Raw genomic sequence first — 18,006 nt, 5'->3', positions numbered from 1 at the left:
TAAAGGGCCTCCATCGCTTGACGTGCCGTATTCTGTGCGTGTCGGCGTGAATAAAGACACAGTGTGCCTCCAACTTCATCGGCTGTATCCCTCACTGAAGACCGATGGACGTCGACAGGCCGGTGCACAAGCCCAACTGGAGGTTGTACTACCTTCTCGACCTCATTCCACCGACGACGTCGCGGCAGGTGAAGTGGAACTTTCGCAAGGTCACCCTGCGGCATCATTACTATCAGGCCTACCTTGTTCTGTACAACCGCAGTCGCAAGTACCTGTACGACTCCATTGGCGAGGATGCGTACGGGTTCATCTCCAGCGGAACATGGGGACCGCTCGTCCCTGTCCTCGGAGCCGTTGGCACTGTGGTTGTGTACTCGCTCGTGCTCTTGGTGGAGGTGGCGCTTTTAATCTTCTTCTTCGTCTTCCTTGCAGTGAAGGACGATAACTACATTTCGTGGAACTGGGAGTTTATTTTATTGCCACTCATGATCTTTGTGACAATCATGATCGCGGTCTCTGTCGTTGCCCTCGCGGTGAACGTCATCACGTCGAGGACGTACGAGGAAGGGATGTCCAAGATAGATCGCCTCTCCCCCGTTGGCAACCTCTTCGCCGCTGTGTGCTACTTCTGCATCCCGTTTGTGTTTTTCACCCAGATCCGCAATGGCGCTCAGTTGGGTAGAGGATTCTACCTGCAGTACATGAGTATGCCCATCTTGGGTGACATTTTCTACTATGCCACCTCCCTCATCTGGCGCTGGCCGCGTCGGGTGCGGTTGCAAGCGGAGGTCGACAACATCCGCCCGAGTTCTGTGATTTACTACGGCATCTTTTCCATGGCCTTCCTAAACATGGCCTGCGGGGTCGCGCAGTGGGTGCTCATTGGCTTGAAGCTGGACGGGCGACTGAACCACTCGTGGTACATCATCTTTATCCCATTTTGCGTTCGCGCTGGCCTCCGTGTTGCCGAGGCCTACCTGCGCAGCTTGATGAAATATACTATCGGTGTCCGCATGGACACCGGGGTGGCGTTCGACACCGTGGGCTCCTTCTTCTCGAACGGCATTTTGCTCATTTCACTCTACTTCGTCGCCGTTCGCCTTGAACGCGGCCGCGAGAAGGTGCGCCTACTGCATGCGTTGATCCCTGTCTACAGCACCCTTGCCTGGATCTTCCTGTGCCTGATTGTGACGATGATCATGCAGCTTATTCTTTACCGTCACCACAGTCGCGAGGAGCGCCGTATAAACAGCCAGTGGACACCCCCGCAAGACAAGGACGACGAGGCGACAAAGACGCTCGGCGGCACGGACACCTCCGACTCTGCCCCAGTCCGCTTCTTTAAGACGATGCAGCCCAACTGGGATGATGTGGATGTCGCCACGGCGTCGTTGACCACCTACCCACCAGGCTTGGACAACCACAGCGACAGCGAGGAGTACGAGGACTTCGTGACGGACGAGGAAGAGCCGGTGTTCACAGAAGCGATGGAACAGCGGTTGCAAGCGCCATCCGACAGACACCGCAGTGACGATGGCGAGGTCGCCTATAGGGGCAAGACGCCCATCAGTAACCAGGATGACTCTAGTAGCTATGGGGCGTCGCGGCGCACGACCTCGACGGCGCAGCGCGCCCGTGACGCTCCGCAGCGTGCAGCACACAGCGCATCCGACCGTGACGTGAGAGGCGCGTCGAGTCGTCGCCCCACACCAAGACGCCAGACGCCGGATGTCTACTCAGGCATACCCGCTAGTGCTATATCGGGCGAGGAGGACTATACGGAGGTTACAACGTACATGGACGAGCGGACAGCAGGGTCAGACACATATGAAGACGCCACATATTCGAACAGCTACACTTACACAGACCAGACGACGTACTTCGACCAAGGGGCTGACTACACGAGTGAAAATCAGGTAGAATCACACACACGCAGCAGCTCCTACTCATCCGTGTCCTCTTCTTTTTCCTCAGTCACTTCTTATGCCTCCAAGAACGCGGTGACTAGGAGGTAGGTGAGCACGGTGTGAGTTTGTGCAAGTCTCTCTCTCTCTCTCTCGCTGCGTACGCAATCATCACGGCTTCACGTGCCTCGCCGCCTCGCCTGTATTCTCTTCGGCCATCCCTCCTCATTTTCTCACTGTCGCTCTTACTCTTCTTTTTCATCTCCTCTCTCGAGAATTTCCCCACCCGCGCGCGCTCTCTCCCTCTCTCACTGACCTGATGGATATCTGACGTAGAGGGACCACAGGTGTCGCTGCTGTTTTCAAGCTCTGTCAGGCGTGCGCTGCCGACTCTTTTTGGTCTTTGCATATCGCACCACACTCGTTCTACGCGCTCCGCTCACGCTTTCCATTCTGTCAAGTCATCGTATTGTCAGGCCATGACTCGCTGAAGACAGAGGTAAAGAGAAAACGGTAAGAGCAGACGCAAGAAAATAAAGTAGAACAAAGCAAAAGAGACCGAGTTAGAGTTAAAGAGTGGGTAACACCCAGACGCGCGCAGAGTCTTTCTTTTCGCTTCTCTGCTGATCTGCTGCCCTCCCTCATTGTCATTCGCTTTTCTGGCTTTCTCTCTTTCTTTTTCCTTCTAACTTAGACTACTACTGCGTGACCATGTGCGTCTGCGTCTGTTGTTCGCTTCGTTTTCCTTTGCCACTTCTCAGTATATACACACACACATACATATATATATATAGTCACATCATTGTCATTAGAGATACGTTCTTTGGGGGGTGGGGTGAGGGGAGAAGGGCTTTGTTTCTGTGCTTCGTTTGTCCGCCGTTGTTATCTCCTTCGCAGTTGCTGTGCTGCTCTCTTTTGTTGCTTTCGCGCTGATACCTCCTCGCACGTAATCCAAGTGCAAAAAAGGACAGGTGGCGCTTCTGTAGCCAAATGAGCGCAACACTCAGTCTTGCTGAAGCGCGTCCTCGCGTCGTCTTGCTCCTCTCAGTTTCTGTCTGCCATCTCTGAAGGTTTTGACAGGTGTATGGGGGTGCAAATCTCCATTTCCCTGTCACGTATTAACGCGATTCCCCCTCCCCCTTCGTGTGTGTGTGTGTATGTGTTGATGATGCAGTGTCAGAGGACTCCATTGTATGCATGTGCGTGTGTGCCAGTTCGGTGTTGGAGAGGACTTCAGCTATTTAAGGTTTGTGTGTGTGTGTGTGCCTTTGTGGGTACGTGTATATGTGCGTCATTTCTGTTCCTTCGGTGGGTCATGCTCAGCTTGACCAACTTGCTCTTCACTCGACTCGCGAAAAGCGTGCCTCAATAAGTCACCGAGCTATCCTGAAACGCTCTGCGCTTGGTTATTTGGCGATTCTGTTGCTGTTCTGTGAGGGAGCGTGCGCTCTTGGCGCCAAGCTTCTCCGGTCGTACCTCTTTCAAGGACTGGACGTCTCGAACTGTTGTCGTGTGAGCTGGCAAAACAACACTGGCGAAGGCCATCTAGCCACATGTCCCACGTTCTGCTGCTTTGCTCTCTGAGCATTGACTAGCAAACGCATGTTGCCTACAGTGACACATCTCGTCCATCTCCTTCTGTCGCGTTTCCTTTTTCCCTTGTCCATCAATCATGGCGTTACCTAATCAACCTGCTGGGCCTCGCTTGCTCTGCCAAAACCTTCCTCATGGGGGGATGGTGCGTCTGTCTGTCTGTCTTTGTGTGTGTGTGTGTGCGTTTGGGGGGGATGTGTATTTCCCTCTCGACGCGGATTTGCTCCTTCTCGTTCCGACACACCCACACAAAAGGAAATGACACGCAACGCTTCCTCACACGCCTTTTGACGCTCTCTCTTGCTGCACCCACCGTTGCACAAGCACAAAGCAACGCAAACACACACACATACACACACCCGGACGCACATCGTCATTGCACTGATCGCTCTCCTTCTCGCTTCTTCTTGTGACATGCGAGGAAGAAAAGGAGAAAAGTCTGCCGTCTTCTGTGCTGTGCGTTTTGGTTCTCGGCCTACTCGAAGGGCATCCTGCTGAGTTTTCTGCACTCGCCCTGTTTTATGTTTATGATTTTGTTCTTCTTTGGTTGAAGCTCCCTCTCCTCCGTGATAGGGCCTACGTCCTTTCACTGTCCCACCGTCCCCGTCGCTTTCCCCTTTTTCGCTCCACTCCTCTTCACCTACTCTCAGATACCGCCAACCAGCATGCTGTCAGCGTCAACCATGTGTCAGCCATTGTTTCAGCGCACTGCCCTCGCGCAGAAGAACCAGGTCAACGACAAGTCGCTCAACCAACGGTTTATCCGAGATTTCATGAGCCCACGACCTCACCTACGCATCTCGCTGCACTCCCCCGACTCCAATTTACCGGTCTGTGTCGCCTGCCACCGCGGTGACTGGCGTAACTACGTCGAGAACACGCTCGAAGCTGTGGAAAGCTGCATTCAGATGGGAGCAGACATTGTCGAAGTCGATGTCTGGCGCACGAGCGACGGCGTGCTTATCCTCATGCATGATGAGACGCTCGATCGTACAACAAACGGTACGGGTAGAGTTTGCGATCACACCCTCGCTGAGGTGCGTGCGTTGCGTCTGAAGGACGGGCTGGGGAACATGACCGAGTTCACGGTTCCGACGGTGGAGGAGGTGCTGCTGCTGGCGAAGGACCGCGTCATCCTCAACCTGGACAAGGCCGACGTGTACCTGGATGAGCTCTACCCACTGCTTGTGAAGACAGGGATGGTGGAGCAGACGATACTAAAGTCGGAGATCTCCTTCGAGGACTTGTGCAAGAGGTACTCGGTGGATCTGCTCAACAGCGTTATTTTCATGCCTATCGTGAGTGTTACGGATACGACAACCTACGAGAGTATCGACCGCGTCTTCGCCACCAATCACGACCTGTACGAGGTGAATTTTGAAAATGAAAATACTGATATGCTGCACTACATTCGAAAACTCGCCAAGAGTTCCGGGGCGGCGCTGTGGATTAACACTATCTGGCCGACAACCTGCGGCGGCTACAGCGATGATCACGCTCTGCGCGACAAGGACGCCAACTGGGGCTACGTGGTGGACCACATTGGCGCCGGCATCATACAGACAGATCGACCTGCGATGCTGCTCGCGTACCTTCAAGGGCGTGACTCTTAGTAAGCGGATGAAAGGCGGAAGGAACTGCACCCGTGCTGCCATTGCGGAGTGTTTCTGGTTCTCCGAGGTCGCGCACACACTTGTATATATGTATGTATATATATATATACTTCTCGATGACAGAAGAGATGATCCAGAACAGATGAAGAGATGCTCAAGACGCGTCTCTGTGCTTGTCCTCACGCCCATTCGCCTCTGTACTTTCCTTTTCTCTTTTCGGCTTGTATTGGGTGGTCTCCCTGTACTTTGTAGTGTGGGCCAATTGGAATGCAGTCACATGCTCGAGTTCTGCAGTCCCCTGCATCCCTCTGCTGGCCCTGGGGACGAATACACCCCAATCATCTTTTTCTACGCTCTTGACCCATACGCGTAGATGTGAGGTTTGCGCCCGTGTGGGCACACAGCGCTGAATCTATGACACCGAGAAGAGAGCGAGAGAAACTAGAAACAAAGAGGAGCAGAAGTGGATATGACGGGCGGTTGCACGGCATCAAAGGTGAAGGGGCAACCATAGCAATACAAGCAGAGGTGTGGGACAAGGGGCCAGCCGCAAACGGCACCAGAGGGTGCATTAGTGTTCCTCCTCTTCGCAGCCATCTTTCCTTTATCCCTACTCTATTCGACTTTATCTGGATTCTTTTTCAGCACTATTTCGGTGGGGGTCTTTCTGTCTTCTGCTAGTTTTGCGTGCGTATCTTTTTTCGTTTGATTCACTGGCTTTAATGATTCGATGCCGAAACCTCTTTCTCCAGCCCTCTCCCCTTCTCGTCGCTCGCCTCTCGTCTCTCCTCTCCTTCTTTTCATCTGCTCTCAAGCGTAGCGCAAAGACGAGTGCAGAGAGCCCAACGGGAGCGAGAGAAGAGAGTAAAGGAATGCAGACAACAACAACAAGAAGAGCCAGAGGGACGGAGACAATGAACGTGTAGGGGTGGAGTGTGTTCTTGACCCGTTTGGTTGTGCCTCTTTTGCAAGCGTTGCTCGTGTCGCGTGCGTTTTCTTCTGCCCTACTCATTTTCCCTCCTTTCCGTTTTACTCTCGTGTTGTGTGCGTTCGCTCCTTTTGTGAGAAAGTTGAAGTGTAGAAGGACTACTCTCCGAGAGAAGAAGATGTAGCGATAGTCATCCAGAAGACGAGAAACTCACAGACACACACACGCGAGAATATGCGATGAGCTACGCCAACCACGCCAACGGCACGCAAAAAGGCGTAAGAACCACACAAACGAGAGGCAGACGAGATAGGGAAAGGAAGAATCAGGGCGAAGAGCAACCGCAGCAGCAAGAAGCGTCACCGTACAGCACTTTAAGAAAGAGGGGGAGACCGCCAGTCATGCAATGGAGAGTGAAGGGCATCTCTAAACAAAAAAAAAAATGGTCAAGTGAGGTTCATGTGGGGCGGAAAACTCTGAAAGGACAGAGAAATTGATGCGCCACGGGTAGGAAGACAGTGGAAGTGCGCTTCTGGACGCATGACGTCATGTCTTCCTCCGTTTTTATTTTGTTTGTTTGTTTGCTTCGGTGATCCCCTCCTCCTGTCGTGCTCCCTGCAGGCAAGAGCATACACAGCTGCTTGAAATGACACATGCTGAGGTGCACTGATCTTCTGCTTCTCTTAATTTCCCCCTTTCGGTGGAGTTCCCCGTTCGCTGCAACGCCACATTAGGAGAGACAAGAAACTCAACGAGCCCTCGCGTCTTTTTGGTGTGTGTTCATGACGAACCTGCGGATTTCTTGAGAGAGTACGAAGTAAACGGCGTAGGAAATCTGGAAGAAGCAAGAGTGGTGTTCTTCGTTTTTTTTTTTTTCATGCTTACGCCTTTTTTCTCTCATTTCTGGTTGGCGTTTCTCCACTCATCCGTTTACTTTCATCGTATTAACACCTCTCCGTGTGCCAGGTGCGCTGTTCGTTCGCGCTCATGTATTCGAGCTGCTCATTCCCTCCTCTCTCTGCTTCTGCAACTTCTTAAATGTTGTTCGCAGTGTCCTCTCCTCGCATCCCCGCTGCAGTTAGTCCTCTTTTTCTTCCCCTGTGGTTGTGGATGATTCCTCGGCTGGCTTCGCCCATTGTGTGTTTCGCTCTTCACTAAAAGCGAGCATCACGAGACAGGGGAAACGGAAGGAGCGGGATAGAGGATCGATCACACGATTACAAAAAATGCCGGAGTATATAAAAAGGGAGTGCCCAAGAGCCCATGAACGTCTCCTTTGCCCATCGTGTTGCGACGAGGATAAAGTCGTGGTGCAGCAGAGGTCGGTGAACTGCGGCTGTCTGTTTCTCTTTGCTGACTAGTGGTAGAATACCACAACCCAAAACGTCGAAATCTGCTTGCATTCTTCTATGAAAGCAAAAGCAACAAAAATCGCCACAACCAAGCGATGTATAGACCGAAAGGAGAACATCCTTCAGTAGAGGAGAAATAAAAAAGAAACGCTGAGGGAAACTTCTCTACCATAGAGAGTCGGAAAAGGGAGCGGACGCTGGATTGTTGGGCTGCGGACGGCACAGACACTTGTCTTACAACTTTTCTATGCTCTTGTAAGAACCGCGATGGTGTTCTCACTTTCGGTTTCCCTTTTCATTTTCACTGTGGTACCATTCTTTTTTTCATTTCACTTTAGCTTCTGTTCTACCCCCCCCCCCCCCTCGACACTGGCAGGTTCTTACATCACGCTTACGTCGTGCGTTGAGAGTTGTTGCGGTTGTGTGTTGACATGCGTGGATTCGAAGCGCCTCCTCCTGACTGTCCTACTTTCCTTTATCCTGCTCGCCGTGCACACTTTTCTGACGCCCTCGACCAGAGATGAGGTGAGAGCGGAGCTGGCAACATCCTGGACTCACAGCCAATGAATCGTCTGCGTATATAGGTGTGCATGTGCTGAGAAAGAACAGAAGACAAGAAAAGGAACATGTGCTAAAGCACTTTCTAGTAGCCCAGGAGAAGAGCCCAATTAATGATCTGCCCCTGATGCATACCACGCTCAAGGTCTTTTCCGCACTTCTCACCGCTGGAGCTCCTTCTCACCTGCTTCTCTTGCGCTTTCCGCACAACGACGGACAAAAAAATCATAATTTTCTTCGTTCGTCATCTGTACTTGTGCCCGTCACTACACTTCTCTCCGCCCTTAACTGAGATCCTTGGTGACAGGCGCTCTGTTGTAGTTTTTCAGGATGGTGGATGAAGTCATCCTCAACTTTCTTCCGTTGTGCTTCCTCATTTTTTTGTGTGTGATTTCCTTATGGCGGTCAGTCAAACTGGATAACGATGGCCGTAATGCGCTTCCCCCGAATGTCGCTTCGCTCTGCGGTGTTTACTTATCCTTTCCTTATGGTTCCCATTTCGAGTACGGGGCTGATGACAGGGTTGGGGAGGGGGCACCGCAAGGCGTGGTATCTCAGGTTCTAGTACCCTCAACTCTGTGAGGAGAACCCAGGTAGCCCTCCCCCTCCATCCATGCCAATGCCGAACCACCTCTGATGCTGACAGGGACAAGGATCTACAATGTAGGGAGGTCAGAACAATATATCGTCACTGTCTTCAGCACCGAGGTTCTGGTTAGCGTGGCGCCGGAAAGAGCTCCAGTAGTAAACACAGTTGTGTCGTCTACATGGTAGGTGAAGTGTCAGCGTCACACGAGCGTAATTCATTCTGCCCTCACTGCTTAATGATGTAGGGATCCCGAGCCACTCCCCGAAAGATGCACCACGTGAAGTACTGCAAAGCAGATGGTTAGAGCGTGAGAAAAAGGGCGACGCACAGCTGACTGTATCAGTGCATTGCCGGAACGCGCATCTAGTACTGTTTTTTGCACCACAGGGTGGAGGTGTGGCAGGCCGGATCGTGTGGAATTCAGCTCATATTCTCTGGCCGAAGGAAGGAACTGAGAATGGGGTGCCGATTACGGCGATTGTGTGTTGTTAGTCGAAGGTCGGTTTCGGCTTGTTCGTTGCGTGACTGAGTGTCTTTTTTTTTTTGGGGGGGGGTGGCTGCGTTTGTTGCTTTCCCCGATCTTCTCCCTGTTCTTTGTCTTTCACGCGCGGGTATATTTTATTCGTCCTTGCCCATCTCTCGCTTATTTTCCAGTGATGGGCTAGTTGCTCTCGTGCTCTATTGTTATCTTCTTCCTTCTAGCTATTTACCTGGCACTGGCTACTCTTGTTTTTTTTTTCCTTCTCTCTCCCTTTCTCTCTCTGTGTCCATCTTCTCTTGTAGTGTGAGTGTGTTGTTTCTCTTGTGCTGACTGCACTGGGGATCTGGATTGCTGTTCTGGCGAACACCGCAACGCAGAGAACAAGAAGCACAGTAGCCGACTGAGGAAGAAGTGATCGGTCAGAACCGTGATGAGGGTGCAAAGCAGAAGGCTAAAGAGATGAAACCGCAACATGTGGCGGCGCATTCATGCTTCGATGTGGAAACTGAGCGGGAAAGTAGGAAGCACCCGACGAGACCCACTTCTACGGGACCCACGCTGTCTTGGGTGTCTCTGACTCGTGCTCTGAAGGATGTTTCTCGTTGAAAGCCAATCACCGCAACGCAGCGTGTCGGCTGAACCACCCACAGCAGGAAGAGAGAAATGCCAAAGAAAACGAATCTGTGTGTGAGGCGGAGAACAGCGTCACTACAGAACTGACACCTAGTCGAAAAAAAAAAGCATCTCACAAGATATGATACGAAAATCGGAGAAAAAGTATAAGGGTGACTGTCGACACAGCGCAAGATTCAGCTGCACATAGAGACCGAGAGGTTACACGTGCGGACACGTGGAACTAAACAACACACACTTAACGACACCTTTCTCTCTCCCCTGTGTTCATGAGTTTTTTGGCTAGCACCGCTTTCAGGCGAAGTGGCGCGGTACTTTTAAAATATTCGACAACCTGTGCACTCTTTCCTTTATTTTGGACTGTTTCTGACGGCGCACTTGTGCTTGCGTGCCCTTGCGCAGGATTGTAGATCGTAGACATCTTCTTCCGCCCTCCTGTCAGGATGATCAAATGTTTGTACTCGTTACTCCCTGACGCCTCTGTTCTGCTCCTCTTTGAGACCCCTCTTCCCTTCCTTTCCCCCATTTTGTATGTATCTTTGCACATCGGGAACTCAAATCCACAGTCCGAAGGAGGAGAGAACGTGAAACAGTGCGCGCCATAATTACCATCATTGAGAAGCGGTAGTAAGCTAGGAGAGAGAAGGCGTCCCAGAACAACACAGCAGGGAGGGGGGAGAGGCAATGACGAAGCGGTAGGGAAGATAAGGTTTTCTGCTTCCTGGGATCAAAGGCGAAGCGACGAGGAAGTGCGTTGATGTGCCTAATTCTGCGATGCCTCGTGCTCCAGGCGGAGCTGCCCTCACTCGCAGAAGTCCCGAGGAGGTAAATATCAAGACGCGCGGGTATCTGTGCGAGGATTGCATCACCAGCGATGGGCTGGAGACGCGTTGAGAATGTCCACTACGTCCCCGATCTCTCTGCCATTTGTAAGCCTCTACGGGATCTCTTCACTCGCGTCTTCCCGCCTCCCTTTCCTGCTTGTCCTAACAAGGCACACCACCTCACGTCGCCTGTTTCCCTTGGATCTCCTCCTGTGATTACCCCACGTTAATTTTTTCCACATCTCGTTCTCTGTTTTATAGCGCTTCTTTTTGTTTCGTTGCTGTTTCCGAGCCATCTCTCGTGCCACCTTTATATCTACACGCTTGTGCTCGCGTGTGTGTGTGTGTGTGTGTGGGCGGGGGTTCACTTCTTTATTTGGCTCGTCTGTTGCTCCGTCTTTGCTTGTCTCACTTCCTCTCTTTTTCCTTATACGTTGCCCCCCCCCCCCCCCCCTCCGCGTTGTTGTTGTTTTTTCCTTCTTTAGGAATTAAAGCCACCACGCATCACAAATGACGAAGCAGAAAGAAAAGGCCAAGCAGGGCAAGGAACAAGGCAAAGGGTCTTTCAACCAAAGGGAAGGAAACGAAAGAAAAAGAATAACGGAGCAAAGCTGGGTTTCAAGACAGCACAAATTAAGGGGTAACGAGAAGATGGACGCGAATGCCAATTTCTCGTGCCTTGTTCATACTCAGCCGCTCTAGCGGTTTGGTGTCTCTTTGCGGATCCCCTCCCCCCCCCTCCCTCTGCAGCTACATGAAAAATGGCAATGGTTCGACCTTATTTATATATGCCTCTCTCTCCGTCTCTCTCTCTCTTGTTTCTCTCCGCCCATGCGAGGCTCGGTAGAAGGACTCTTCGAGTGTGCAGTGTATGCCTATTTTCTGCGTGTTGATGCCCCCTGCAGCCTTCTTCGTGCTGCAGAGAGTGTGGGTATAAGATTTCAGTTGCAGGTCAACCTCATTTTCGTTTCGGCTGAGCTCTTTTTTTTTTCTGTTTGCTCTTTTTCTCGGCTGTTACAGTCTTCCTTGGCTATCTACTCTCTATCTCAACGGGAGGCTGCAGATCCACCCATACAGGAAACGTGCCGAAGGCCAAACGACCACGGAACCCGATCGACTTTCTGCGTCTTTGAAGACGAGAGCGCAGCCTTGCCCCTTCCCTATCTGTGACTCACCATGCTCATACACGCTCACGCTCATTCGATGTTACAAAGAGAAATTGGTCGCAACAGAAATGAGTTGCTGCATCTCTTCCTTAGTTCGCGTCTCTTTCGTTCGTACCCATCTTGGTAATGACTTTATCCTACACACACACACACATACACACGCACATATACACCTACACAAGCAGGTAAGAAAAAGCAGACACCAACAGGAACCCCGCATCGAAGCGCACTCGACGTAGCTCTTTGACTCAACGCCTTCGGTGTACGGGTGTCGTTCTCTTAGTCGTGGCTACAATGCACCTTTTGTTGTAGTTTTGCTTGTCGATTCGGAGCGCATGTTTGGGTCTTTGCTTTATATTTTCCTTGTGTAGGTGAGTTACAGCACGTGCTCTTCTGGTTTCCTCTTTTTTCTGCGTGTGTCTGCGCGTTCTCTTGTGCGTACATCTCTTGACGCTTTACTTTAGTGACTATTGACGTTGATATCAGCGATAGGGTTGCCTGACTTGTGCGTGTGTGCGTCTGTGGGGCGGGTAGTGGTTTTGGTGGGGTCACGAATGTCCTTCGAGGGGGTATCATTGCCTTTGCCATGCGCCTCTCCCTCTGGGCGCTTCTTATCTCCTTTTTGTGTGTGTTCGCATCGAAGTTTTTTCTTGAGTGGACGTTCCCCTCCTCCACCTTAGCCCCGCCAGCATTCGCGTGGAATCTCTGGGTGGTACTGGAAGCAGACTTGGACGGTGAAGAGGTACACTGGAGAGAGCTGAGGCGATAAGCATACCCCCCGTGGGGTCTGTGCTTCTTTTTTCGTGCGTGTGTAGCTTGTGTTCTGTACCTTTTCCGCTGAAGATTTCGTTGCGGTTCACTGTTACCCTCCCTTTCCCCACCTCTTCTCCTTCTGCTGTTGGCTCTGGAATTCATGTGTCCACTGCTGTCTCCGTTCTCTCTGCTTCACCGCACGGGTACATCCAGGGTGGTACATGCGCGATCAGCGTTGTGTCTTGCGAGGCATACGTGCAAGTCCTATGCACAGGCACGCAAGGGACCTCTGTGGGTGTTTTTTTTCTTATGCGTTATGGCACCCAGACCCGTGTGTGTTTCCTCCGCCGTGCCTACGTACGCAAAGCCGATGCGAATGTGCGTAGCGCCTGCAGTTCACGCAGACGTTTCCTTTTGTTTGGGGCGCCGCTCTCTGCTGGTAACTATTCGTTTTCTGCCTTTTTCTTTGTTTTCTCGCGTCTGCTTTGCTTTGCTGTCGTTGCTCCTGCTCGCTCGCATCTTTGCCAGTCGAGCCTGTTGTCTATAGTGCTTCTCTGCACTTCTCCATTTTTTCCTCACGCCCTATTTTTTAGAGCCCATTCACTGTCCTCACTGCACCGGTTGCACTTTTGCTTTTATCTTTCAACCTTCTAAACAGTGGAGGAATCGGAGGAGAGAAGGTGGCAGGGAGGTGAAAAGAGTAACAGGGGACTTGAGCTGTGCATTTTTTTGCTTGTTTTTTGACGGGGAGGAGGTGGGGGTTTTTCATTGCTGGTGCGTAGGACGAAGTGAGGCCCACACGCTCGCTTCCAACTAATATCCGTTTTTTTTTAACTTCATTCCTCCCCTCTCCCCCCGCCATTCTATAAGCAGCAACATCGTAGCGAACACTCAGTACCGCACCCCATTCTATTCTTTTAGAAGTGGGACTGTTGTGTGTGCCCAGTGGATATGAGATCCAATCGGCACACACAGCAATCAGTACAGGCTGAAGTGCTGCCCAGAGCTGAGCCGTCGGCGGTAAGCGGAGAAAGAGGGACGAGGGCAGCTGCGGTACCCTTTTGACCCCTAAAACGATTCCAATGGATTCGCCTGCTGCTTCTCTTCTCTCTCTACATATCCGTCTCCCTAGCTACTCCGCAGCTGATGTGACGTGTTGCTAGCATTCCCCTCCCCCCTGTACGTATACAAAGCGTATTATTCACACTTATCGATGTCGTGCATACGCGGTCGTTCGAGCAGAGAGGGCCAGTGATGCTGTCTCCAGAGGACGAACCACATCGTCGGCCGTTCAGGAAAAAGCACTCGCGCTAAGCATTCACTCATGCAAACTGAAACCCCCACCAGAAGTTTTCTGAAACGACTCGTATTGATGTCATTGCTGCTGCCGTCTGCACCATATGCGCACGTACCTTCTCCTTTCGAAGCAGCACACGTACGTTTTCCCATGGAAATATATATATATATATACACGTACCATGTTGGCTTGCCGATGCATCTTAAATGTTGCTCCCCTCGTTGTGGATTATCACAGTTGGGGTTTCTCAGCGCGGGTGGACCTTTGTCTATGTCATTGTTGTGCTGTTCGTAACCTCTGTTCTCGTGTCTTTCGCCGCATTACTTTACGTAGACTTCGCACACCACACAGAGTGAAAGTCACGCAACCACCTCGTTGCTCCCCCTCTCCCACTCTTTACACGTTCCTCTGCCCATGTGCTTTTCTATGGCGCGTGGCCCTGTGTGCCGGGGCGGGCGGTATCGTTGCCGTTATCCGGCACTTTTATACGTTTCTTTTTTTTTTGGGGGGGGGGTGCTTTGCCTCCCTTCCTCCCCCCACTCTCTCCGCTTTCTCCTTTGCTTTACGTTACTCCCGTGCCTGTTGTGCTTCAATTGGTATTTTGGGGGTTCTCCTTCCTCAACTTTTCGGTCACAAGTGTCTTCTTCTCTCTAGGTTGCAGTGCTTCTTCACATTTTGGAGGAACACGCATCCTTTCGCCATCCTCCCCATCAATCACGCGAAACAGGGGCGGCTAGGCGATGCGGCGTGCCGTTGTTCTGCTGGGACTCTCCCAAGGCTGTTGCTAGACGTTAGAGACGAAGGTTGCGTTATGCAAGTGTACTGAGCCCAAAAAAAAAAAGAGCACAGTGGCGCGCTGTCACGCGAGGGTGACATGGTACGGCAGCCGTGGCAGATTCCAGCATACCAACAGAGAGAGAGGCAGGATGTGGCACTTGCCTTCTCCCTACTCCACGTCATTGGGATTTGTATGAGCCTGAATGAGGGAAAAAGCGGGTCAAGCTAAAGTGCGCTCTACAGGCTACCACCACTCATGTGCCTCTTCTACATCACGACCTCTTCCTTTGCCTATTCATCACGTGATTCGCACGTCTTCGCTGGCGAGGCGTTTGACACGACTCACGTTGGCTTTCCTTTGGCTGACATCGATGGGGGCTCTTTTTATCGCCCCGCACCGACTCACTCACCTCTTCACTCCTTCTGCGGTGCACACTTCACTGAGGAACGGGCTGCAACCACGGACCTCTCGTCGCCTCGAGCAAGAAGAGAGGAATTGCACAGTTGTGCATCGTCATAGAGGCAGGAAGTTCATGTGAAAACGAACCACAAAACAGATTGGAAACGGGGCCCCTTTAGTCCTACAGCCTCTTTCGGATTGATTGTCCTATTCGTTGTTTTCCGTGACGCGTCTTCTGCGTTGTGACTTCTTCTTGAAATGGTGCAATGACGGAGCCTGGGCACAGAAGCAGCAGCAGCAGCAGTAGCGATGCTTTGCGCTTCCACGCAGCACATCGCACCGAAGTTGCTACTAAGCTTTTAGTTGACCCGGTGCCGCACCAGGCGGTAGTGCGCTCTGATTCATCGTCAAGTCCTGATGCAGGGCAGGCCACCCTGGAGGCTTTCATGAATAGCTATGAAGAGGACGCGGTGAGCTTCATCGCAAGCTTTTTGCATCTTACCCATAATGATAGGGTGACCGCGCTGGCAAAGCTCGAGGGCTATGAGGAGTCCCCATCTGCTGTTGACGCGGCGGCAGGCAATGCGGTGCCGCGGGCATGCAAGTCAGGTGCCCCATCTGCCGACCTGCGCCAACCTCTGCAGCAGCACGAACTGCTAGCAGCGCAACGCGCACTGGCTGAGCGCCACACCGCCCACGTCCAGGAAAAGTATGCTACGCTGCTGTCCTTGGCGTGTCCCCCACATCGATACGAAAGCGAACTTCAGTCTTTGGACAAGACAATATCACCGGCATCTGTCGGCGTATCGTCTGATGCGGTCTGTGTCGCCGAAAAGGAGGGTCTGGAAACGATTCAGCTGGAGGAGGGCACGCGCACTGGCAATCTTGTCGCATTCCTCGACAAGGGTATGACGGAAGCTCTCACCAACTTCGACAACTTCTTCGAGACGGACGCTCCCCCACCCCGTGTTCTATTCGGCGTACCCGATGAGCCGCGAGGCGATCTACCGACCCCGTCTTCACAGCTCCCTCTTCCGACGCTAGACGAAATACTTGCCGAGGAGGTGGAGGAGCCGGCTACGTCTCTCTCTGGGCAATCCCGCTTATCGCAGACGCCGTGCGCTAGGGACACCGGTGTTACCTCTGATGCGTTGGGAGAGCGGTCTCCGAGTGGACGTGAAAGCTGTGCCTCAAGCATGACTTCAGCTGGGGAGAGTGTTGCGCTGCCGGGGCTGCAGGATTCGTGTGTGAACTTGGGCACACCTGACGAAACCTTTCGAGAGACCTACAACGCCGACTTTTTAGCCCAGCTTCAGGAGGTCTTTTCGGAAGAAGATAACTACGTGCAGTCCTTTGCCTTGGATCCCTTCTTCAACTACGACGCCGACCTCCTCGGAGAGGCATTTCGTGCCGGAGCTGCATGGCGGCAAGATTGAGTCCCTTGATGAGCACCCCAAATCCGCCTATGCCAGACCCATGCACGCGTTGACTCGTACACGTCAGCCTCTCGACCACAGCCAACGACACACTGAGAAGAAGGTGCCTCTTACCCGGTGCATGTAAGCCACTACCTTGCCCTCCTCCTTTTTTTTTCCGCAGTACAGCAGAAGACAAACGAGAGCAAAGCGGAGAGGGAAAGCGATTCAAGACAGCTGAAGTGTTTATCATCACAGAACACCTCTGCAGGTACTGGACATATACGTATGCCGATGGACGCCGCGTGAGACTTCATGCCAAATGTTCTGGAAGGACTTCATCTCGCCTTCATATCGGTGTCCCCTGGTACTCTGGCAGATCAACTCCGTTCTCGTCTCTTTGTATTTCTTCCTCTGCCCTTACACCCCTCCCTCCGGAAACCTGCACCCCACACTCTTCCCCAGCGCTACGTCTGTCCACAAATCTGACAACGATGGCACCCTCTGAAAACCAGCAATCGGTGTCTCGGAAAGGGCATGAAAACACGACACATTACGAACAAGCAGTGATGTTTCGAATCCCTTCGCCTTGATATCGAGAGAGAGAGAGAGAGAGAAGATCAAACTCAAGCCGAATTTTTTTCTCCACTCTCTGCATTCTGTGATTCTAAACATGTTAATGTGGACATGTTTCAGCATGAGGGACTTATTCTGTGGCGCTGTCTATGTTGTTGGTGTCGTGTCCTTTTTGTAGGAGCCTCTTACTCCGCGTACAGTCTTTCGCTTCTCCTCCGCACTCTATGGCGCCCGTTCTCTCGCTTTCGCCCCTAGTGGGTCACACTATGTTTCCTGCCTCGGACACTTTGCCCTTTTTGCGACTACGCACACGTATAACATGTAGAACTGTGCACACCCATGCAATCCAACCAACGCGCACCACTACAGCCCTCCCGCCCTCGTGTTTTCGTATTCCGCCATGTCTCCCGAGTCCGCAATATACACTGCGACAAACTGCAGCAAAAAGCCATTAGGCAGCAGCCCTTCCCTAGCCGAAAAAGATGTCGGTGCTTACGAGGCGACAGCAGACCCTCCTAGCCAAGTGCCGCACAGGCAGCTGCTTGTACTTTGTATTCGTGCACCAGCGCGTGGCTGACAGGGATAGCGTGGAGTATAGACGGTGTCCTACTTACTGCTCCTGTGGCATCGTGATACTCCACTCCGCATTTGCTATAGAGACCTGCCATCCGGCATGGTGTCAACTATGTGGCGCGTGACGGGAGGATTGCTCGAGGCTCCAAGCATACTGCGTGTCATGCTATGACTTGATTACCCCTATCTTCCTTGCGGTTCATGGGCTTCCCACGTAAGTCGTCCTCCGAGCCACCCCTCTGTGTGTCTCTTCTCAAGGATCAGCTACGCGTTCTTTTTGCAGAGGCATATATACCGCTCCCCTCCACCTGGCCCACCCGCTCGAAGGGGAAGCTGTGCGGGTTCAGGCGAGGGTGGGGTGCAGCAGGATCCCTACCGATCCGCCCCATAGTGCATCGGCGCGAAACGTGCGGCATCTCCCACATCTGCCCGGGTGTGCCGATGAGGCGCGGATGTCGCAGCACATGACGAGCACAACTCGAGCTACGCCACCGAGAGTCCTCCAGGGCCCCATGGGGAGCGTCTCCCCGCGATACCGCTGGTGAAGCGACTCGGGGGAGTCTGGCGGACGCAA

At 52.4% G+C, this 18,006-nt stretch overlaps 3 protein-coding genes across 3 annotated transcripts; all 3 read left to right on the top strand.

Moving 5' to 3' along the window:
- Nucleotides 1-104: 104 nt before the first annotated feature.
- LBRM_35_6280 (conserved hypothetical protein) lies at nucleotides 105-2,015 on the top strand (the record flags this gene model as incomplete). The annotated part of the gene is made up of 1 exon (XM_001569191.1): nucleotides 105-2,015. One exon carries the CDS (start codon nucleotides 105-107, stop codon nucleotides 2,013-2,015), a length of 1,911 nt encoding a protein of 636 aa, XP_001569241.1.
- A 2,147-nt stretch (nucleotides 2,016-4,162) lies between these two features.
- Nucleotides 4,163-5,110, top strand: LBRM_35_6270 (putative glycerophosphoryl diester phosphodiesterase; the record flags this gene model as incomplete). Its single annotated transcript, XM_001569190.1, has 1 exon — nucleotides 4,163-5,110. One exon carries the CDS (start codon nucleotides 4,163-4,165, stop codon nucleotides 5,108-5,110), a length of 948 nt encoding a protein of 315 aa, XP_001569240.1.
- A 10,024-nt stretch (nucleotides 5,111-15,134) lies between these two features.
- On the top strand, nucleotides 15,135-16,304 carry LBRM_35_6260 (conserved hypothetical protein; the record flags this gene model as incomplete). The annotated part of the gene is made up of 1 exon (XM_001569189.1): nucleotides 15,135-16,304. One exon carries the CDS (start codon nucleotides 15,135-15,137, stop codon nucleotides 16,302-16,304), a length of 1,170 nt encoding a protein of 389 aa, XP_001569239.1.
- Nucleotides 16,305-18,006: the final 1,702 nt, after the last annotated feature.

Source organism: Leishmania braziliensis, chromosome 36 (genome assembly GCF_000002845.2).
Source record: "Leishmania braziliensis MHOM/BR/75/M2904 complete genome, chromosome 36".
Taxonomy (NCBI): domain Eukaryota; phylum Euglenozoa; class Kinetoplastea; order Trypanosomatida; family Trypanosomatidae; genus Leishmania; species Leishmania braziliensis.
The sequence above is the reverse complement of the archived record's forward strand: the minus strand, read 5'-3'. Positions and strand labels throughout refer to the sequence as shown.